Source organism: Leuresthes tenuis, unplaced genomic scaffold (genome assembly GCF_036924035.1).
Source record: "Leuresthes tenuis unplaced genomic scaffold, fLeuTen1.0.hap1 SCAF_5, whole genome shotgun sequence".
In the NCBI taxonomy this organism is placed as follows: Eukaryota; Metazoa; Chordata; class Actinopteri; order Atheriniformes; family Atherinopsidae; genus Leuresthes; species Leuresthes tenuis.
This window is the reverse complement of record NW_027325359.1, coordinates 15,801,431-15,820,356: the sequence shown is the minus strand read 5'-3', so window position 1 is coordinate 15,820,356 and position 18,926 is coordinate 15,801,431. Positions and strand designations below refer to the sequence as shown.

Genomic DNA, 18,926 nt, shown 5'->3' with positions numbered 1-18,926 from the left:
ACGAGGAATTTCAAAACTTTATAATTTTCTCACCAACAACGTGTATTAATATACGGTCCTTAAACCCGCCAGAAAGGTCAGGCTGTCAATACTCTGCTACTCCTACAATTAGTAGCTAAAGGTAGATTTCCGCGTTTAAGAGTTTGCTTTCAAAATAAAACATTTTCCTATTGTGACCATATGACGATGTTTTATTTTGAAGGAAGTAGGCCGGAAGCACGTGCTACACAAGCTATTGACTTGCCAATATGATTATATGTGTTGACTGTACGGTCGGGCGATAGTCACCCTGAGGTGGTCACTCTGTTTGAGCTTTCAGTAGCGGCTGTGTTATATAGTTAGCCTTTAAACACATTTCTCAAGTAGTGAAGCCAGATTTGAGATGTTTGGACTAATGTAGCGGTAGCAGCTCTCGAGCTCATCCGAACGGCAGCCAGTAATCCCATAAAATCGGCTGGTAAGTGATGTTAGCTCAATTTTATAGGCAGCGAATGGCATGACATTGTGCTGACAACTTCTCCCTGTAATTGGTTAAACGCTGTCTTGCATGATGGTGGTCTCATGTCGGTTAGTTAATTAATAACAAGCTTGTCAGTTAACTTAGCCCTGTAGGCAAGGTCAAACTGACAAAGAATTGTCTGCTACAGATAGCTAACGCGGTTAAGCAAGCTGTCTGACACGAGGCTACGCGCTCATTGCCGTGAAGATACTGTCATTTGTTAACTACCTAATCCGCTTCAGTTAAATATCCCCAAAGTGAACGTGTCAGTGGTCGCCATTTCTGACACACGACACTCTAGCCCCAACTCTTTATTTAGAAATGTTCTGATATAACTATGCGATATAAAAGAAAACAAGTATGAGTTATATGTCGAATCTGCACGTCTGTCTGGTTTCTGTGTGTATGTGCTTATCGGTGGAGGGCAGGTCAACGGCAGAAATAACTGCGGGACGTGATTTTCAGGTTGTTCTCCTCCCTGTTATCGTCCTTAGTAACGTTCATTTCCTCCGACCACCCCAGGATGCTGACAGCCTCTTGGGTGGGGCTGACGCGGATGACAGAGGAGGGGTAGAGCTCAGGGATATACCAAAACCCGCGCAGGATCGTTTTTGAAGCGCTTTGGGGCGGTTGGTCGGTAAAGCCATGACTAAGCCCGACTCGAGGAAAGTCGGCGCGTCCGCGAGCAGCGCCGCCGGCAAGTGCGCCACCGCCGCATCCGCTGCCGAGCAGGTCAACAATGGCTCGGTGGATCTCGATTGTCCGGAGCAGAGCACAGCCATCACAGCCAAGATGATAAAGCAGACCTCGAGGGAGAGCATGCACCGGAGGAACACGGAGTGCGAGGTATATGACGACGGGACCAACACCTTTTTCTGGTGAGTTGCTTCTGATTGTGTCAGTGCAGGTCTGAGCTCCCGCAGAGGGGGATCCACGTGTGTGTTGTCAGCAGGGTGCGTTACATGAATCAAGGTTGTCTGAAAGACAGACCCAAGTGGCCTCCATTAAATGCAACCACAACAAAAAAAAAGCATCCTTGTTACAAACCTGTAAATGTACTCTGATTCATACATGGTTACATCTCCCATCCGACACAGCAGGTTGTTGACAGGACACCAGTCGGCCTTATTCGTGACAGACTTGAAGTCAAAGCAGATGACAGGTCCTTGCGCTGAACTATAGGGCTGAACTCTGAGTGCGCGTTCCCTGATACAACTACACAATGAGTGAGTGTGTTGATATGTGCAGGATTCAGATGTCACAGGAGCGTAGGCAGCCTGTCTGGAAAAGCGACATTCCCTTCTGCAGCCGTCTTTTGATTTATTGCTCCAACCTGTCGCTGCTGTAGTATTTGGGCCCAGAGTTGGTGCGTGTGTGTGTGTTTAGTCTCTGCTAAGTGCGATCAAGGAGAGTCAATAAGACTCTCGGCCAATCTGTGGTTGGCAGCAGAGGAGAATGGTCCACCTAAAGAGAAACGGAACAAGAATTTCTCATTACTGTGTTGCGGCTTTGACATCCGTCTTTTATGTCTGTTTGGGGAAATAATCGCGAGAATCCTGCAATGTAAGGCCAACCCATTTATATGAATTTGGACTAACATCTGCATCCAGGATTATTGTAACATTTTTCAACAAATACTGACCAACCTTCTGTTTTTGTACCGATTTGTTGCTCAGCTCTCCAAATGACCAACCCAGGGCTTTGACTTTTATGTTGTTGTGGCTTAGCTGTTTGGCTTCAGTAGTGGGAACTCCCACTTTGGTTAGAACAGGATCTTATAGTTGGGGATGGCTCTCTGGCTGTATAATTCATAAATGCATGAAACAAGGATAGGAGAGAGGAAACATACCACTGAAAACATGTAGCATTTGACATTACAGTGATCTTTGAGACTACATTAGACTATCTCTGCCTGTATTCTTAAACGGTAAATGGTTGCCTGAAACTAGAAGCTTGTTTTTTTTTTTTTTTATTATTATTATTATTTGGATGCTCAACCACAAGCACACAGATGCTGTTAGTTCTAATCTCACTTGCTCAGGACGGGCATTTCTACAGTGTCTTTTCTCTCCCGGTGTTGTTTGGTTGTCAGGCAAGGGAGAAGTTAGGCCCTCCCTTCAGTCTCCTGCTGAACAGGTTGGAGAAGGAGGTGGAACAGGGAGAAAATGCTAATGACACACGTCGTCATGACTCAGCCTCTAAGCTCAAGGGCTGGCAGAGGGGGGGTGTATTCTTCAGTTTGAAGGATGGCAGCGGTGACCTTAATGGAGAAAAAACAGCTCTCCAAACTGACGCTATACGTCAGTATCAATAAGCTTTAAATGATGACGGTAATAAAATGAATCATATGTGATGTTACCTTTTTTTTTTTTTAAACATTTGTTTTATCGCAGTGTCCCTGAGTGAACCAAACCTGGATGCCTGCCATTTTCTAAGCTGAAACGATCAATTTTTGGACATCAGGGCTGTAAAGCAACAGCACAGCACAGCTCAGTCTGTGGACATTTGCAGCTTTTTCTCTCGTGTTCAGTGCAGTCCCTGTATCCCCCCCCCCCACAAAAATAGTGTCTTTTCAACCAAATATGACACATTTAGGCCTTTCTTTGTAGGTCGCATTGAGAATCTGTTTTCATACTGTTTGCCTTTGAAGTCCAGAGAGTATCAGTAGCTGGAAAAACGAAAACTTTGCCATCACAGATGAAGAAACTCTCAAATAAATTATTCCAGTGGAATGCGATTAAAGGTCAAGGCTTGTTTGCTGCCGTGAGGTTATAACAACCTATAGCCCATGTCAATGTCAAATTCAAGTTCAGCTTGTGCCCAAGTGTTCTCAATGATAACAGGTAGATTAATCGCCTGTCATCACCATAAAACTCACACAAAAACCACTGTTTTATCCTAACTGCCTACCTATGTTTACTGATGTTAGGCTGTGTTAAAGCTCTTTGATTAAAGTGCTCTGAGCACAATGGCACACACCAATATTCCTAACCTCTCTCCCACTGTGACCTTGGAGAACATCATCATCATCATCATCTTTACTTCCTGTAGTCTTTTTCTCACTTTCTTCCTCTACACCAGCACTTACAGTTTTTCCCTCCATCTGTTCCCTTCTCCGGCAGGCGAGCCCACACGGTGACGGTGCTCTTCATTCTGACTTGCGCTCTGGTCTACGTCACGCTGCTGGAGGAGACTCCTCAGGACACAGCGTACAACACTAAAAGGTACGTTTGTCTGTGTCGACTCTGAGCAGCTATTTCGAGGGCGAAAGAAAGTTCGCTTCAACCTCTGGAGCCGCTTGATCGGACTGTTTTGTGTTACGATTCTTCAGCAGAGAAAAGTCGCAAGTTGATGCGTTTCCCTCGCCTCACTTTGAAGCTTTCACCTTGAGAAATGATCATTGAAGTTGTTTTTAGGCGTTAAGCCAGCTCAGAGACTTGTTGCTCTTTGACGTGCACGATGCAGGGAAACTGCAGGTGTCGACGTGTCACACTTTCATTCAGAACCCAATGACTAGGTCACATAGCAGAATTAGCCAAACAGAAGGCAGTTGTGGTTTTTTTTTTTTTTTAAATCTCACATTGAACACTGATTTGGCACGAAGCCACAGCACCGCGTGAGTGGCAGAAGTCATTGTTCGCGTTTCCCTTCAACTTGCCTTCAGGTGTGAGCTTATTAAAAAGCAAACATTCAATGAACACACCGTCTGATTAGATTTAGTTATAGTAAGTCATTTTGTTTCTCATTCTAGTGAATGAGATGAACCACAGATACTGGGATGAATGCCAAACGACTGATTCAGTTTCCTTTGTTTGTGCCAACACCAGCGGTGACGTACAGGTAGTGTCGCTTTCGTGCAGCAGAATTAATTTGGAGCAGGACGTGCCTCTTTCTTGTGAGACGTTTCAGAAGTTAAACATTTTAAGCTGCCTAAAACCTTTGTCACATGCAGATAAGTGCGATTCCAGTCAGTCGTGGCTGTTTTTAGTTTGAGCCTAAATGGATATGAGGGGGAAACCCTTGTGGCTGTAGCTGCTAATTGTGCAGATCAGATATCATGGTGCACCGCGGCTTCTCGCATCAGACCGCTTTTTATTTCCCTAAAGATTAATTTGCTCCTGTGCGGCGGTAGCTGCGTGTTGAGATGGTCGAGGAAAGTCAAGCTGTGTGTTTGAGTGTTTGTGTGTGATTCTAAGTTGTGTGTGTGTGTGTGAGGGGTTGCGGAAGGTTCTTAACGGGATTTGCTGCAGTCAGCACAGTCGGGCTCGTCAGGATAAAGACCTTAGAGCCCCTGGTCGGCGAGTTCACTCGGATGCACACGTGCATGATCTGAATTTTGCTCATGCACTAGGATTTTACACTCGAGCCGCGCTCGGCGTCGTCTTTTACCCATTCATTACAAGGCGGTGTCTTAAGCCTGCATACGCTGTTTATGTGGAAGTTCAGAGCAGTGTCCTTGTCTGATCACCTGCTTGGCAGATCTGTACACAGCAGTGATGATGGGCAACAAGGCTCGGATTAGCCCCATCTCTTTGTAAGCTCTGAGGAAAATGTAATAAGGTATAAATTCATGGGGAGCAGCTGAGCCAGATCTTCAGATTTGACTTGAATTAAATTATACGCCATGACTTTGCTGCTGCTCCTCTGTAGCTTTGTTTTAACCTCTGTTGAACCGCACAACTCCTTAAGAAAGTTCGTATGGGATTACAAAGGCCTGGAGGTTTTTTCAGTCCACGTGGAATAAAGTCATTTGCATGTGTAGAATACCGTGGGCTTAAATACTGTGTCTGTGTTTGTAATTGTGCTGCTGCAGGGGCATTGTGGCCAGCATCCTGGTGTTCCTGTGTTTTGGGGTGACCCAAGCCAAAGACGGACCCTTCAGCAGACCACACCCAGGTACGGAAAGCACATTAGCTGCCCAAATAAAACGAGTCCCGTTTAAAATGTCTCCATCTATACAGTTGGCTGTCTAATGTAGGATTAAATGCCCCACATAAGTTGAATTTCATGTTTTGAATCATTCAAGCTGTTAAAGTGCCATTTTACTCCACTCTGACCCTTGTTAAAAAATGCTGAAACAGCTGAAATGCATCTATGAAAGGCTTAAAGCATTGAAAGGAGCCCAGTTAACTTCAATATTGATAGCGCCTTTACTGTCTGCTGTTATAGTAGCTGACTATAGACTTCATATAGCAAGCTATTATCAACTTTTAAGGTGGTATTGATTATCACTTCAGTTTTTTCCTGAGGAGAAGCCTAAGGCCTAAGTGCTGCTACAACAACTTCGGTCAATGGCAACATTTGAGAATGACCTTCTATGAAATATGAATACATGAAACTGGATAGCTAAATGTAATTGTTAAATTAAAAGGAAACATCCAAGTGCACTAAAGCTACTGTTGAAAGCAGGTGGAGAGTTTGAAGTTGGGCTGAACGATATGGAAAAATAATCTAATTGCGATTAGATTTATTTTTATTTCTTTAAATATTGCAATTTAATAAGCGATTTCCCCCCCCCCCCCCCCAAGTTCCTTGTCTTTTGTATTTTTCAACAAATATAGGGATCATATCTTTCTGTTATAGTAGACAAACTCATTGCTTGCATTTTATTTTCTACAGCTCCGTTATAGCAACCTGGCTAAAACATGTCCGGGGTGGCATGCTGTACCGGTTATCCACTGTATTAATTAAGCCTGTAAACCCAGACTTGGTCACCGTGGTGATGGGCATCATGTCAAAACTCCGTTATTGCTCGAGTAATTTGTTTGTGCCGTTTTGACACAAAGTTTCATATGTAGTCACGCTTTCCAACATTTCGGTTAACAAGCCCTGGCGGGTGCTGTGTTGATGCTGTGATGCGCTGCGAGTCGCCATTTATGGTGTTTGATTTTTTTATTTTTTTTTTATTTTATTTTTTAAATGCTGAAACAAGTCTGTCATGGTAGCAACAGTAGCAAGACTTGTTTTGCACAATACCTGGCGCTGTGACTTAAATCTGCAACTAGAAAATCTAATTTTTTTCACATCGCGATTTAATGGCAAATGCAATTAAACGTTCAGCCCTATTTGAAGTTCAGCCAAAGTCTTTAAGAGAGTCAGATAAACGCCAGTAAACAATGAAGACGATCCAAGGGTTTCTCCCGGCTTATAGCGTCATATTTAGGGGGAAAAAAGTCAAATTCAAGCGTGTCATTCCAAACCAGCTAAACACATAGAATATCCCATCAGTCGGGGAGCAGCATAATGCTGCAGAAAAGCTTTGTTGCTCATGATTTTCATCCAACTTTATGCTCGCAGTACCCCCAATTTGTTAAAGATTGCTGAATCTGTTGTATGTCTCAGTACCCGATACAGCTGTTAGCTCTACTTTGATGTGCCTGCATATAAACGGTTGTTAAGGTCAGCTGCAGTTGGCCATTGCTTACAGTCGAAGTGGAGCTGTGTCCTTCAGTGAGACATGCCTGAGAAAGGAGCGGAAAGAACTATGCCACACATGTGATATTTGCCATTTGTGCGGGATTTGACAGTACATAAATGATATAATCTTTGTCCAGTCACAGTTTTCTCATAACACCATGTTGTTTTGGATTGGAGGAGTTGAAAAGATTGATATATGCTTGTTTATCCTCAATAGTTTGACTCAGTCCTGCAGCTCTTTAGGCCGTCGTAGCCACAGAGGAGGAAGCTTTGGACAGTTAGTTTGACCTGTCAGATTCCTCTGAACAGCTGATCATATGTTAAATAAACTCACCTCCGCTGTGCTTGCCGCACCGTTTATGTGACTGCAGTCGTTCACACTTTTTGACGGGTTGAAAGTGGGTATTTATGTAAAGTAACGTGGATTAGGTCGGACTTTGTCAGATCGCCGTCTCAAAATGTCACGGAAAAGCGCCAGAGGGCTAATTCGCACGAGACATCGATGTTGGGCAGGACTCGCTTCGTAGCTGCACTGCAGGAGCTCATTAAAATGCAAGTGGAAGGAGAAGGTTTGGCCTTTGGAAGTCCTGACACAGCAAAAACTGCTCATTTTTAAAGACATCTGTCGATATTTTTATTTATTTGTTTATTTTTTCTCTCTCCACCAAAACTGAAACGCAATGCCAGTCCGTGCAGAAGTCTTCGAGGTGGTTTTTAACTGCCTTTTGAACAGATTTTCTATGTGTCGAGTGCACCAGCTTGGCGATTGAAAAGACTTTGCTTTACAGTAGTTGTCAGTCAGGGTTTTTAACCAGAGCATTCATGCAGAAGTGATCACAATAACTCATTCCAGAGGGAATGAAGGAGGGAGGTAAAGAGGAACAATAACAAGGTGTGAAGAGTAGCTGCATATAGAGGGCCGGGCGTTGCCACTCGAGATTTTGGGTTGCCGATCCTGCATTACCTGCACTGTGTTGCCATAGTGACGTCGCTGAAGACAATGGCTCTCCGTTTGTGTGTTTATATAGACGGACTGCATCACCTGACCTGTTTAGCGAGTCGCGTGGGTTCTGGTGTTGTTCAGCTCGTTGCACAGCGGTTGCCACTCGACAGATTTGCATCCTGGGAAAAAGTCCCTGAGGAGTGTTAACAGATCTGAATGCTGGATCTCCCGCTGAGCCTCACGCTGGGAGAGCCTCAACATCTGAGCTCATACATGTGAATTCAGACAGGGATGCAGTGGTGGCAGTAGTTTAATTTAGAACAGTTATCTGGGACTTTAGCTTTGAGGGTGTGGTTTCAAATAATGCTACTGTATGTATGGTTGCTTTGATAGAAAGTGAGGTTTTCTGCATCAATGCTTTATTTATTGCAGTGTTCGTTTAAGTACAACGAGACGCGCAAAAAGTCACGAAACATGTTTGATGTTCGCTCACATCTTCTGTAACTCGTGGCTCTCTCCCCGCAGCGTACTGGCGGTTCTGGCTGTGTGTAACTGTCGTCTACGAGCTGTTCCTGATCTTCATCCTGTTTCAGGTGTGACACTCTGGCTAAAACCCTTTCGTACACGCTATGAAGCAGAGATACTTCATACCGCCCTTTAACACTGAACTCGTTGTACAGACGGTGCACGATGGACGACAGTTCATGAAGTACATTGACCCCAAGTTAGGCGTACCCCTGCCTGAGCGCGACTATGGAGGAAACTGCCTCATGTACGACCCAGGAAACACCACCGACCCTTTCCACAACGTCTGGGTGAGTAAACTGATCAGATTTGAGTTCTTGTGTTTGATCCTGACAGCGGGAGTGTTTGCATGGATCCGTTTTTAAACTTCTTTTTAACTTAAAACTTGATGCTTTATTCAGTTTGCATTTGGACACATTTTGTTAAAAAGAAGAAAAAAGGAAAAACTACGTAGCAACACCTTCCAATGAATCACATTTTTACCATCCCATCCTGCAGCTATGATGTTTGGCACTTTGTTCCAATTATTGCTAACAGAGAAGTGACCCAGATCTGAAATAATTTGGCTTCCTAAGAAAAGACTGTGGAGCCACCCTCTCTCTTTGACAGTAGTTTAACTTTCCTGTCACTTGCAGTTTTGCACACGCTCGCAGCTCGTTTTGCGTGTGCGCCGACTGGCCGCAGAAGCTGGCAGTTTGCCTCTGCTACAATGACCCAGACCCTGATCACAGCTTCGCCGACTGGGTCAAACCGCTACTTTGCCCAGTGGGTTATGGCCAGTGCAAGTAAAAAGGCTTCTCAAAATGGCCGCATATGTACAAATAAACTTCACTTGTATTGGTTTGGAGGTTTTATTTTGAAGAAAAAGGATTTTTTTTTTCTCGTCCTGAAGTATGTGACCATTCACAGCGAAGAAGTGTTTTTAGATGCGTTTTCTTTCCGTATGCTATGATGCCCAGCTCAGTTTTCTGCTCCGTGACCCAGTGCTGAATGTGTTCATCTCTGCTCTGGATGAATGTGAACTAGATGTGGTACTTTATTGGAACATGGAGGCCCTCTTTTTTTTTTTTTTTTAACTTTCCAAAGACTAAGAATCCAGACCATGTTGAGGACACATGCTGTGTGCACATTAACAAGCACAAATGCTATTTTGGTCCACATAGGTGCAGCAGTGCAGACGGGAGTGAACTGGATTCTGCCGTATACCAGAGACTATGGTGTTAATAAATACACCCTCAGGCAGTACTCATTACTCTGAGAACTGACTTGAAATGGGAGGAAAATTAAATGATTTGGCACATGTCAAATCAAAGGCTGCATGTTCATTAACATAATTATCCTGCTGCCTTCCAGATGGATCCAGGGATCTGATAAACTCAAGGAGAAGCTTGCAAATGTGGACAGCACAACACTTCTATCTATAAATGTTTAGAATCGGATGCATTCATTGGCTCCAGGGTGTTTGATTCAAAGTATTTCAATACCTTTTTTCTTTTTAGTTAGACTTTTGGTGCTAAAGTAACTTGCAAAATACCACATCGATATTTTAAAAGAGTTCAAAGTCCGTAAATCTGTCAGAGGACAGCTTGCTCTCGTCTTTCTCAGTTTGCGTCATGTTTTTACTGCGTCATTCAGCAGTTGACTAAGAGCCCGTTTATAATTGGACAGGTTTCTGTCTTCGCAGATGGGTATGTTCTCAGCTTAGACAGACAGACGTGCAGTCATCCAAAAGGCTAACAGCACAGAAGCTTTGAAGATGACTTTTAATGCGTTGGGCAAATACGTTTTTATGACAGTTATCTTGAGTTTGGAAAAGTGCCAAGTCAGCAAATAGCAAAACTGCACAGGCGAACAACAGTGACAGCAACTGCACTGGACCATCTTCATTGTTTAACTCTTAGTTTCACCCCATCACAAAGCAGATCTTTGTCTAATTTGACTTTGTATTTTTCACAGCATAGCTAAAGCTAAAGGTCCAACAACAGCACGAACATAACCAAGAGCAGCCCACTGCTCAGATTGTTCCACACATTTCTGATACTGCCCCCAAGTGACAACAAGACTCTGCAGACATGCCTCTGCACAGCACCAACGCAGAGAGCCCGTAGCATTATTTTTGGATCACAAGGGACTCGCAATGCAGTTCTAGTCGTTTTCATATCTAAAGTTTAGTGTTATGATGCAACACATGTGAAAGTGAGCTGCTTACCGCAGGGCACTTCTGTGTTAGGTCAGAATTTTATACAGACTGAAGCCAAGCAACACTTCATGGTGTTAATTAGACATTTGTTTGTTCAACAGGACAAGATGGATGGCTTTGTACCAGCTCACTTCCTGGGATGGTATATCAAGGTAGGTTTAGAATTGGCTATGAAGACAGATTCTACTTACTGACCAGTAAGTAAGAATCTGCTTTAAAGCACATAAATCAGAAACTGCGTGCTCATGTAAATGCCACATTGCAAATAAACAGTGAGTTTCTATCTCTGTTATTTTGCTGACCTCCTCAGACTCTGATGATTCGGGACTGGTGGATGTGTATGATAATCAGTGTCATGTTTGAGTTCCTGGAATACAGCCTGGAGCACCAGTTACCCAACTTCTCAGAGTGCTGGTGGGACCATGTGAGTACAATTATTCCTGCTCACACCCTTCTACGCAACAGACCAGCGACAAGACACTCGGGTTAAGAATTAGCAGCACTTCTGCAAGCTGTTTGAATGGAAATCATTAAGACATCTGCTCTTTAAGCTCTACAGTTGTGTCTTTAAGTCCCCTTTGTCTCTCTCTGTATGCTGTTAGATATGAATAAGCTGCAGGAAGTAGACCTCGATAAACAGAAGGTGACTCCTGCTGTCTTTGTTTGAATGTGAACATATTGGAAATGAATTCCTGTGAGTCGCCATGGGAACAGACATAAACTGCAGTTTCTCGAATCAAGGAGTTATGACACTTAACTGTAGAGGTTAAAAAAAAAAAAAAGCTCTTTTCACGGGCTGTTTTGCAGGGAAGATGGGTGATGTGTTTCCTTTAAAGGATAACTATGGATAACTCTGAACTTCTAATGTATAAGTGTATGGATTTGGAATGCAAAAGTCTTGATCCATCCCTCATTTCTCCATATTTTGCTTCCAAGGAGACAGATATTCTTGTGACTATAGTTCCGCAGGCTTTCTGAAGGTCTCTGTTTATTTAACTCTTTCAGTCCAGTCGTTGTACCAAGAAGCCGTTCTTAGGGAAGGGAAACGGGGAGTGAAGGCTGAGGAATGCCAGTAGACTCAGGAAGTAGACTGAAAATCAGTGAGTGATGAATCCTCCCCAGAAGCAGTGTGGGCTCATCTTACCAGAGAACGGAACATAAAAGCAGACAACATCCAAAGAAGAGCTTTGCAATGTCCTTCAAGTAGCCTGAAGACGACTTAAAGAAATGACAGGAAAGCTTGACTGAGGACGGTTCAGGCTGTGTTGAAGACGAAGTCGTAATTTATGCTTCTCCGTCATTTCAACGCGGGTACCTAAGGGCTGTGATTGGTCCGCTCGGAACGTAATTTCCGGCAGGTGCCTTTTCCGGTCTTAATGGCTGTATACGGCCATTAAGAAACTAGTTGACATTCGTTGTGAATTCACAGCCAGTGTTGTAAATTCACCCGTTCCCAGCCTCGGCCGGTCGTACAGACCGCCTCCGCAAAACGTCATCTCTGCCGCCTGCGCTTCAACATTTGCAATTTAAGTCTTTGGTCTTTAATATTGATGAGCTCCAACTGCGAATACAGCTGCTCCACTTGGGTTGCCATTGTTTACTGTTGTTTACTGTTGTTAACTGTTGTTAACTGTTGTTAACTGTGACCGGAAGAAACAGCAAGGATTCGGCCATAACCCCTGAAACCACACTAACACACACCCCCCTACCGGCATGGTGAATTGCAGAGCAACGCGTTCCCTGACGCACAACTTCGAATGCTCAATGAAGGCGTTCTGGAAGAGTATAAATGAAGCTGAAATGCATCAACTCTGTTTTTTCCTATTGTACATAGATGCATTTCAATTTATGTTTGCACGTTTTACTAAAGCACTTTAATTCAATTCAATTCAATTCAGTTTTATTTATATAGCGCCAGATTACAACAATTGTCATCTCAAGGCACTTAAGTAATATAGTCCAATTCAAGCCAATTGGAATTCAATTCATTGTAATCATAATCCAATTAATTCATATAGAGCCAATTCAAAAAATTAATATCCTAGCTAAGGAAACCAACAGATTGCACCGAAACTTGTCTTCAGTCCAATCTCCCGTCCTGAGCATGCCTGTGGCGACATACTTATTTCCTTTTTTCCTGGCAATATATACCGAAATCATGGGGGCTTAAAGTTTTTACACAGGGCTGTAGATAACTGAGAAAATGAGCAGCCCCATAAGCGAAAAGTTAAGGTGTCTCAAAGGAGAAAGATGCACACACACGGTTATAGTTTAGCTGGTTTTCTTTCTTTTTTCAAGGTAATTAAAATCCATGTTCTTAAAAGGATGATATAGTGCTGTCCCTATAGACCACAACAAATCTGACGGAGGAGTGAGGGAGGTGTAAGTCGAGCTTAATCACATGATCCTGAGAAAAGGTCTCATCACTTACAAATGTGGAAGTGCATTATAGTTGTGAAGGAGCACTGCGGGACCTCCTTCACCCTTTTAATAACATTGTTTTCTCCATTCAGTGGATCATGGATGTGTTGGTGTGCAACGGTTTGGGGATCTACTGTGGAATGAAGACCCTGGCTTGGTTGTCGATGAAGCCGTATCAGTGGCAGGGCCTCTGGAACATTCACACATACAAGTACGTCTTTCTGCGAGCTGAAGGATGCAGACGGTTCCCCAATTCTAATATTTTTCTGTCTAACTGCTCCGTACTCGCTGTCTTGATGGCTCCGTTTTTCCGCTCTTCACCTCACAGGGGGAAGATAAAGCGCATAGCATTCCAGTTCACGCCGTACAGCTGGGTGAAGTTCGAGTGGAGGCCGGCGTCAAACCTTCGTCGCTGGCTCGCCGTGTTGGGCATCATCTTTACGGTAAGACCATCCTGCTTTTACTGATTTGAAAAGAATGCTTCGGCTTATTCTCCTCTTCAGTTTAGACGTGTAACCTTTTTTTTTTATATTTTTTTTATATCCTCTCCCATCAGTTCCTTTTGGCCGAGCTGAACACCTTCTACCTGAAGTTTGTGTTGTGGATGCCTCCTGAGCACTACCTGGTGCTGCTCCGCCTCGTCTTTTTTGTCAACGTTGGGGGCGTGGCCATGCGGGAGATCTACGACTTCATGGAGGACCCGTGAGTAGCAGAATTGAGTTGTTTTGATTTCTTTCTTTTTCTTTTTCATGACACTGCGTCGTTTCACTTTCCAACAGGAAGTTCCACAAGAAGCTGGGCCAGCAGGCGTGGCTGGTGGCAGCCATCACGGTGACGGAGTTTCTAATAGTGGTCAAGTATGACCCCAACACCATCATGCTGCCCATCCCCTTCTTCATCATGCAGTGTTGGTTCTTAGGAATCTTCCTCATACTAATCTGGACCATGTGGCGGTTCTTTATCCGGTAAGAAGGGGTTTTGGTTTAATATTTAAACCACGTTAACTATTTCCAGCTGGAGGAGATCAGCTAAGACTGAGCAGTGGGCCTGAGTTTGGCCAAACTCAAATGATGTTTCATTTGACCCAGGTGTCTTTGGAAATGAGTAGTGTTGTACGAAGGCTTGTCATTTCCCTTTGGCCACTGAGTGTTAAAAAGACTGTGGGCTTAATGGCCTGGGACTGCTCAGAAAGGTGTCCAAACTAATGAAAAGCTCCATTTGTACCAACAGATTCAGAAAGCAGTTGCATAGAAACATCTGGAAACCTGATTTTTGGCCAATCCGTGTTCCAACAGATTCTTTGGTGGGTCGCAGAGGTGTTGGCAGCCATGTTGAATGTTTTGCCACTCAGGGGCGTGCCTCGATAGAAGGCTTAATCTCAAAGCCCTACACTGTGCACATGCACAAGCTAAGCGGGGTAAAAAGTGATAGCAGACACGGAGGAATCCTATAAGCTTCATATCTGTTCTCTTCTCCCCCCTTTTCTCCTTCCCTCCCTCACATCTCCTTCCTGCTCATGCTCAGCAGTAACGCAGTAGTGTCTCTATCTTCAGAGGTAGGTATAGGAAAAAGATGCCTTGCCACACCCACTTCCTTCCATATGCAGTTTTCTTTTCTTCTTCTCTAGCACATCACCGTTTTAATAGTTGACATCACGACACCTCGTGAATCCACGTCCCGTTTGACACTTTCTTGCTGTGGTGAATGTATTCTACTCATTTCCCTTCACGTTCTTTTTTTTTTTGATGCAGAGGAAATCCTCTTTGTTGAAGTGAGACAGGAGAATGAAACCCAGAGGAGCTGTTAACACACACACACACACACACACACACACACACACACACAGTGTGTTAGCCAGCATGCCAGCTCTTCTAAAATGTTTAGACCACCAGCACCTCCGTCCTGTCAGTGCATCAAACACACCAGATAATAAAGCATGTGGGCTCTCAGCCTTCCTTGGAAGACTGTAACAAATATATTGTGAGAACCTTGTAGGAAGTACAGGCAAAGTGGCTTTAACTGATGGGGCTGCATGCACTTGAACTTGTATCAAACCTTGCTGTAGTGCACATTAGTCACAGCTATTAGAAGTGGATATCCGAGTCCCAGTGAGGTTAAGGTCTGGACTCTGTGGTGGCCAATCTGTGTGGGGAAACGTTGTCTTATGCTCCCTGACCCCCTCTTTCACAATCTCAGCCCGATGAGTTCAGGCAGTGTATTTCCCTTCAGCACTGTTGTGAATTACTGTTGGACTAAACCTGATTTAAAATACATGGGTTTGACGTCGGCCTCGCGTCACTGCATTCCTCCCGGCCACGTCCTGTCATTCTTCAGCGTGAAAGTGTTAAAGAGCTGGACGCGCCGGGTGTGACGCTTGATGCTCGACTTTTAGGATTTCTGTTTATCTTGTTTATAAAAGTATCGCTTCAACACATCTATCTGCTGCTTATTAGAAAGCAAAGCAGGGTATCAACATAGAAAATGTTTTTTTTTTTTTTTCTGAAGGAATAACTGTGTTTAGTGAAATGTAAATAATGATGCATTTGATAATAATCTGCATAGCAACAGGTAGCTGTGGAGCTCTGGGATGGACAGGAAAACTGAAGTCCTTCTGGAAACGAACACATTGAGCCGTAAAAGTTAGTGGAACGGAAAGGAGCTGGAGCAGAAGTCTTCCCAAGGGGGAACTAATAATTGTGCGTCTCTTTTTCCTTCGACCCCTCCCACAGTGACATCACACTCCGCTACAAAGAGACCCGCCGGCGTAAACAGGAAGCGCCCGTGGACTGGGACCGGCCTCTGGGCAACGGCAGCACAGCAACCCCGTCCGGGCGGAGCAAACTAAACGGCAGCTCTGAAACGCTGCGGCAGAGGAAGTCCTGAGAGGAAGGCGCTCCGCCACACCGCGACTGAAGGGGGAGGAGCGAGGTTTGATGGGAAACGGTGTGGGGAATAAAGTGGGGAGGGGGGGTTACACAACAACAAAGACAAACGTAGAGATGGACACACTGGCTGTGCAGACTGTTCTCGTGCCTCCATGAACTGAGCGGGCGATGGCAGACGGGCAGTTTTCACTTGGTTTCATACTACAGGGATTTACCTCATTCTGGCTTTTTTTTGTTTGTTTAACACAAATGAAAGGTTTTCTTTCTTCTGTTATTTATGTTTTGAACGGTGGGGGATTTAAGGGGGGGAGGGGAAAATTTAAAAAAAAAGGTCAATCATAGAGGTGGAATAGACTTAAGGAGGGTTACAGATTATTCGCTCGAGATCGGCAACAGTTTCCATTTTCTCAGCTGCACTTTGATGAAAAAGAGAAAACGGAAACACTCCGTCAGGAACACATCCACCGCTGTAAATATGGCTGTTCGTTGTTGTGCTGTGGCTCCCGTGCCGCTTAGAAAAGAGTAGAGAGAGTATTCAAAGCAGCGTTTTTTTGTTTTTTTGCTGTTGTAACGACTCACCTGGGTTCTGTTCATCGACCACCGCGAAGCAATATTCAGTATGAGCCCGGGGGGTTTTCTTTTTAGCTCGGTCAACAATAAGCTCGGTTTGGACGGCACTCGGTGATGGTGATGGTTTACAGCATGATTTCCTGGGAGTGCCGAGGCTCGGTCTGACAGAGAGGAAAAACGGGCCAAAGCCCTTCACTCCTCTCAGGTTACGTTATTGTAAAGAAGAGTTTGTTAAAAGTTTAAAAAAAACAAGGAAAAAAAAAACAGAAATAGAAAAAAAAAAACTAAATCGAGATGTACCATATCCTTTTTATTTAACTGGTGATATACGTAAGTGGGATGTAGTTGGGTCACGGTTTTGCTTCGGAAGCATAATAATACGGTGGATATAAACACGAGATTGTGCTGGAGTTCCTTTTTGTGAAACCTGCTGCAGCAGTCTGAAGAACACATCCTCGACAATCACACTGACAGGAAGTTGATTGGTTGTGCTCTCAAGGAGAGACGCGTACACACACACACACACACACACACACACACACGATGGTTCACAGTAACAAAAGGCAGAGATCTGGATCTTCCTCCTTCAGAACGGCATTAAAACCAAGGCCGGGTTTAGCTCATTTCCTCGCACCACGATGTGATTTTATTTATTTATTTTTTCATAGCCGATTCCTTCATGCCAAAAAATGTGTGAAATCTTTCGTATTTCAGGCCGTGCGTTGGCTGAATGGACGACAACAAAAAGAGTTGAAAGGAGAGAAATATGACTTTAAGATGCGTTTTGGGTTGGGAAGAGAATCGGCCCTTCTGGCTTCGTAGGGATCGCTACGTTTCACACACACAATCGGCCAAAGCCATAAACGCCACCCAGACCTACGTCAGATCGCTGCTGTTAAACCCCATTTTGGTCCTTTTACGCGACACCTCGGAGCCATCGGGGCGACTACAGAAGATCAACCGGAGGCCAGAACGATGGCGCCGAGTTCAGTTCAGTCACAAAATTTCAGTTTGGTCGGTTTGCTTTTGATTTCTGTGGGTTAAAAAAGAGAAAAAGACATTTCTAAATGCAGAGCTGTCATTATTCATCAGATAACAAAGAGGCAACTCTTTTGTTGATTATTCTTTCTTCAAGCCAAACATTCTCCGACTGTCCAGGTGGTGAATTTGATGCTTCTGTGTCCTGGTTTGGGTTTGGGACAGTCGGACTGACGTAACACTGAATATGAATGTAAATTGTTTTATGCGACCAACAAAAAAAGAAGATTAGTTAAGATATTAATCTGCAGAATAATCCGTTATCTCTGGCTCTAGTTCAGTGTTCCAAATAATTTTGTTGTAGGGCAAAAAAAAAGAAAAAAAGCTTTAAATCGTCATGAATAAACAGCAAAAGTTAACGTCATGCTGAACAACTGTTACCAAAAAAAACTTCAGGCTTTGTCCTGCGGCTTGTCGGGGATCAGCTGCAGGTTTCTGTGTTGCTCATCGTGCTCCAGTGACTCTTTCTTTCGTAGCTGCTGGGAAAAGTAGACAACATCTGTGAATCTAGCTCCAGATGTTCCTGTTGTGAGTGGGGCTGACATTAATGACACTACAGTAGTTTTCTGGTGAATGTAATCCAGCAGTCTGTGGTTCCAAAGTGAGGGTTTGGTCAACTGGGATTTTCATTTTGCCAAACACTAAACTGACATTTGAGGTTTATTCTCATACAAATCCTGCTATTGTCAGATTTTGCCCCCCCTCCTTTTTTTTTCTTCCTATTTTTTGGTGGAATTGATCTCTTTGCTCATTTAAAGTTCTAAATGTTATGTCAAAGCGTGGATTTGTCATCCTGTGCCGTGCTAATTCACTCGATGGAGTTGGTTTTATTCCTTCTTCTTCTATGGTAGGTTTTCGAACTGTGCCGGAGGTTTACGGTCGCACCTGGCCTCACGCGCTGGATTGGCTAATTTGCTTTGGTTTGAAATTGCTAAAAAGTTTAAACCAATGCGAGTCTTGAATTTGCACATCGACCCTGATTTCCCTAAACGGAGCAGGGAACGAAGTAGGAGGAAGCCTAAAGAGACGGCTGGAGCTTTATCCGTTTTGTTTGGGATGTCTGTGTAGTACCATTTATAGCCACACGGGGGCGGTAAATGTCCTGTTCGGTCATGATTGACAACTTGCTGTACAGTAAATGCCATTTTCAACTTGGTTTGTGTAAATGTGAACATGCTAAGGATGATATATGCTGCTGCTCCACATGATTTTATAATGTTTCCAATAAAAACTGAAAACCTACATTCTGCTGCGTCTGCTTGGTCAACATGTCGGGTAAAGATGAGCCTCTGCGTCGCTTTCCTGCAGGATTTCCTAGAGATGATGGTAGTTGGCAGTGGATCTTTTTGCGTTTTTCTTCCCAAATCAAGCAGTTTACTTTATAAACATGTGGAGGTTTTAATAAGAAAACAACTTGCTTGCTGAAAC

The 18,926-nt window shown here is 43.9% G+C and overlaps 1 protein-coding gene across 1 annotated transcript; it reads left to right on the top strand.

The window, feature by feature from the left end:
- Positions 1–261: 261 nt before the first annotated feature.
- ptdss2 (phosphatidylserine synthase 2) lies at positions 262–18,740 on the top strand. The gene is made up of 13 exons (XM_072386276.1): positions 262–457; positions 1,022–1,377; positions 3,622–3,723; positions 5,313–5,395; positions 8,385–8,452; positions 8,540–8,674; positions 10,686–10,736; positions 10,895–11,008; positions 13,098–13,216; positions 13,334–13,448; positions 13,562–13,707; positions 13,785–13,970; positions 15,735–18,740. The coding sequence occupies exons 2-13, from the start codon at positions 1,145–1,147 to the stop codon at positions 15,886–15,888; spliced, it is 1,506 nt and encodes a 501-aa protein (XP_072242377.1). The 5' UTR covers positions 262–457; positions 1,022–1,144; the 3' UTR covers positions 15,889–18,740.
- Positions 18,741–18,926: the final 186 nt, after the last annotated feature.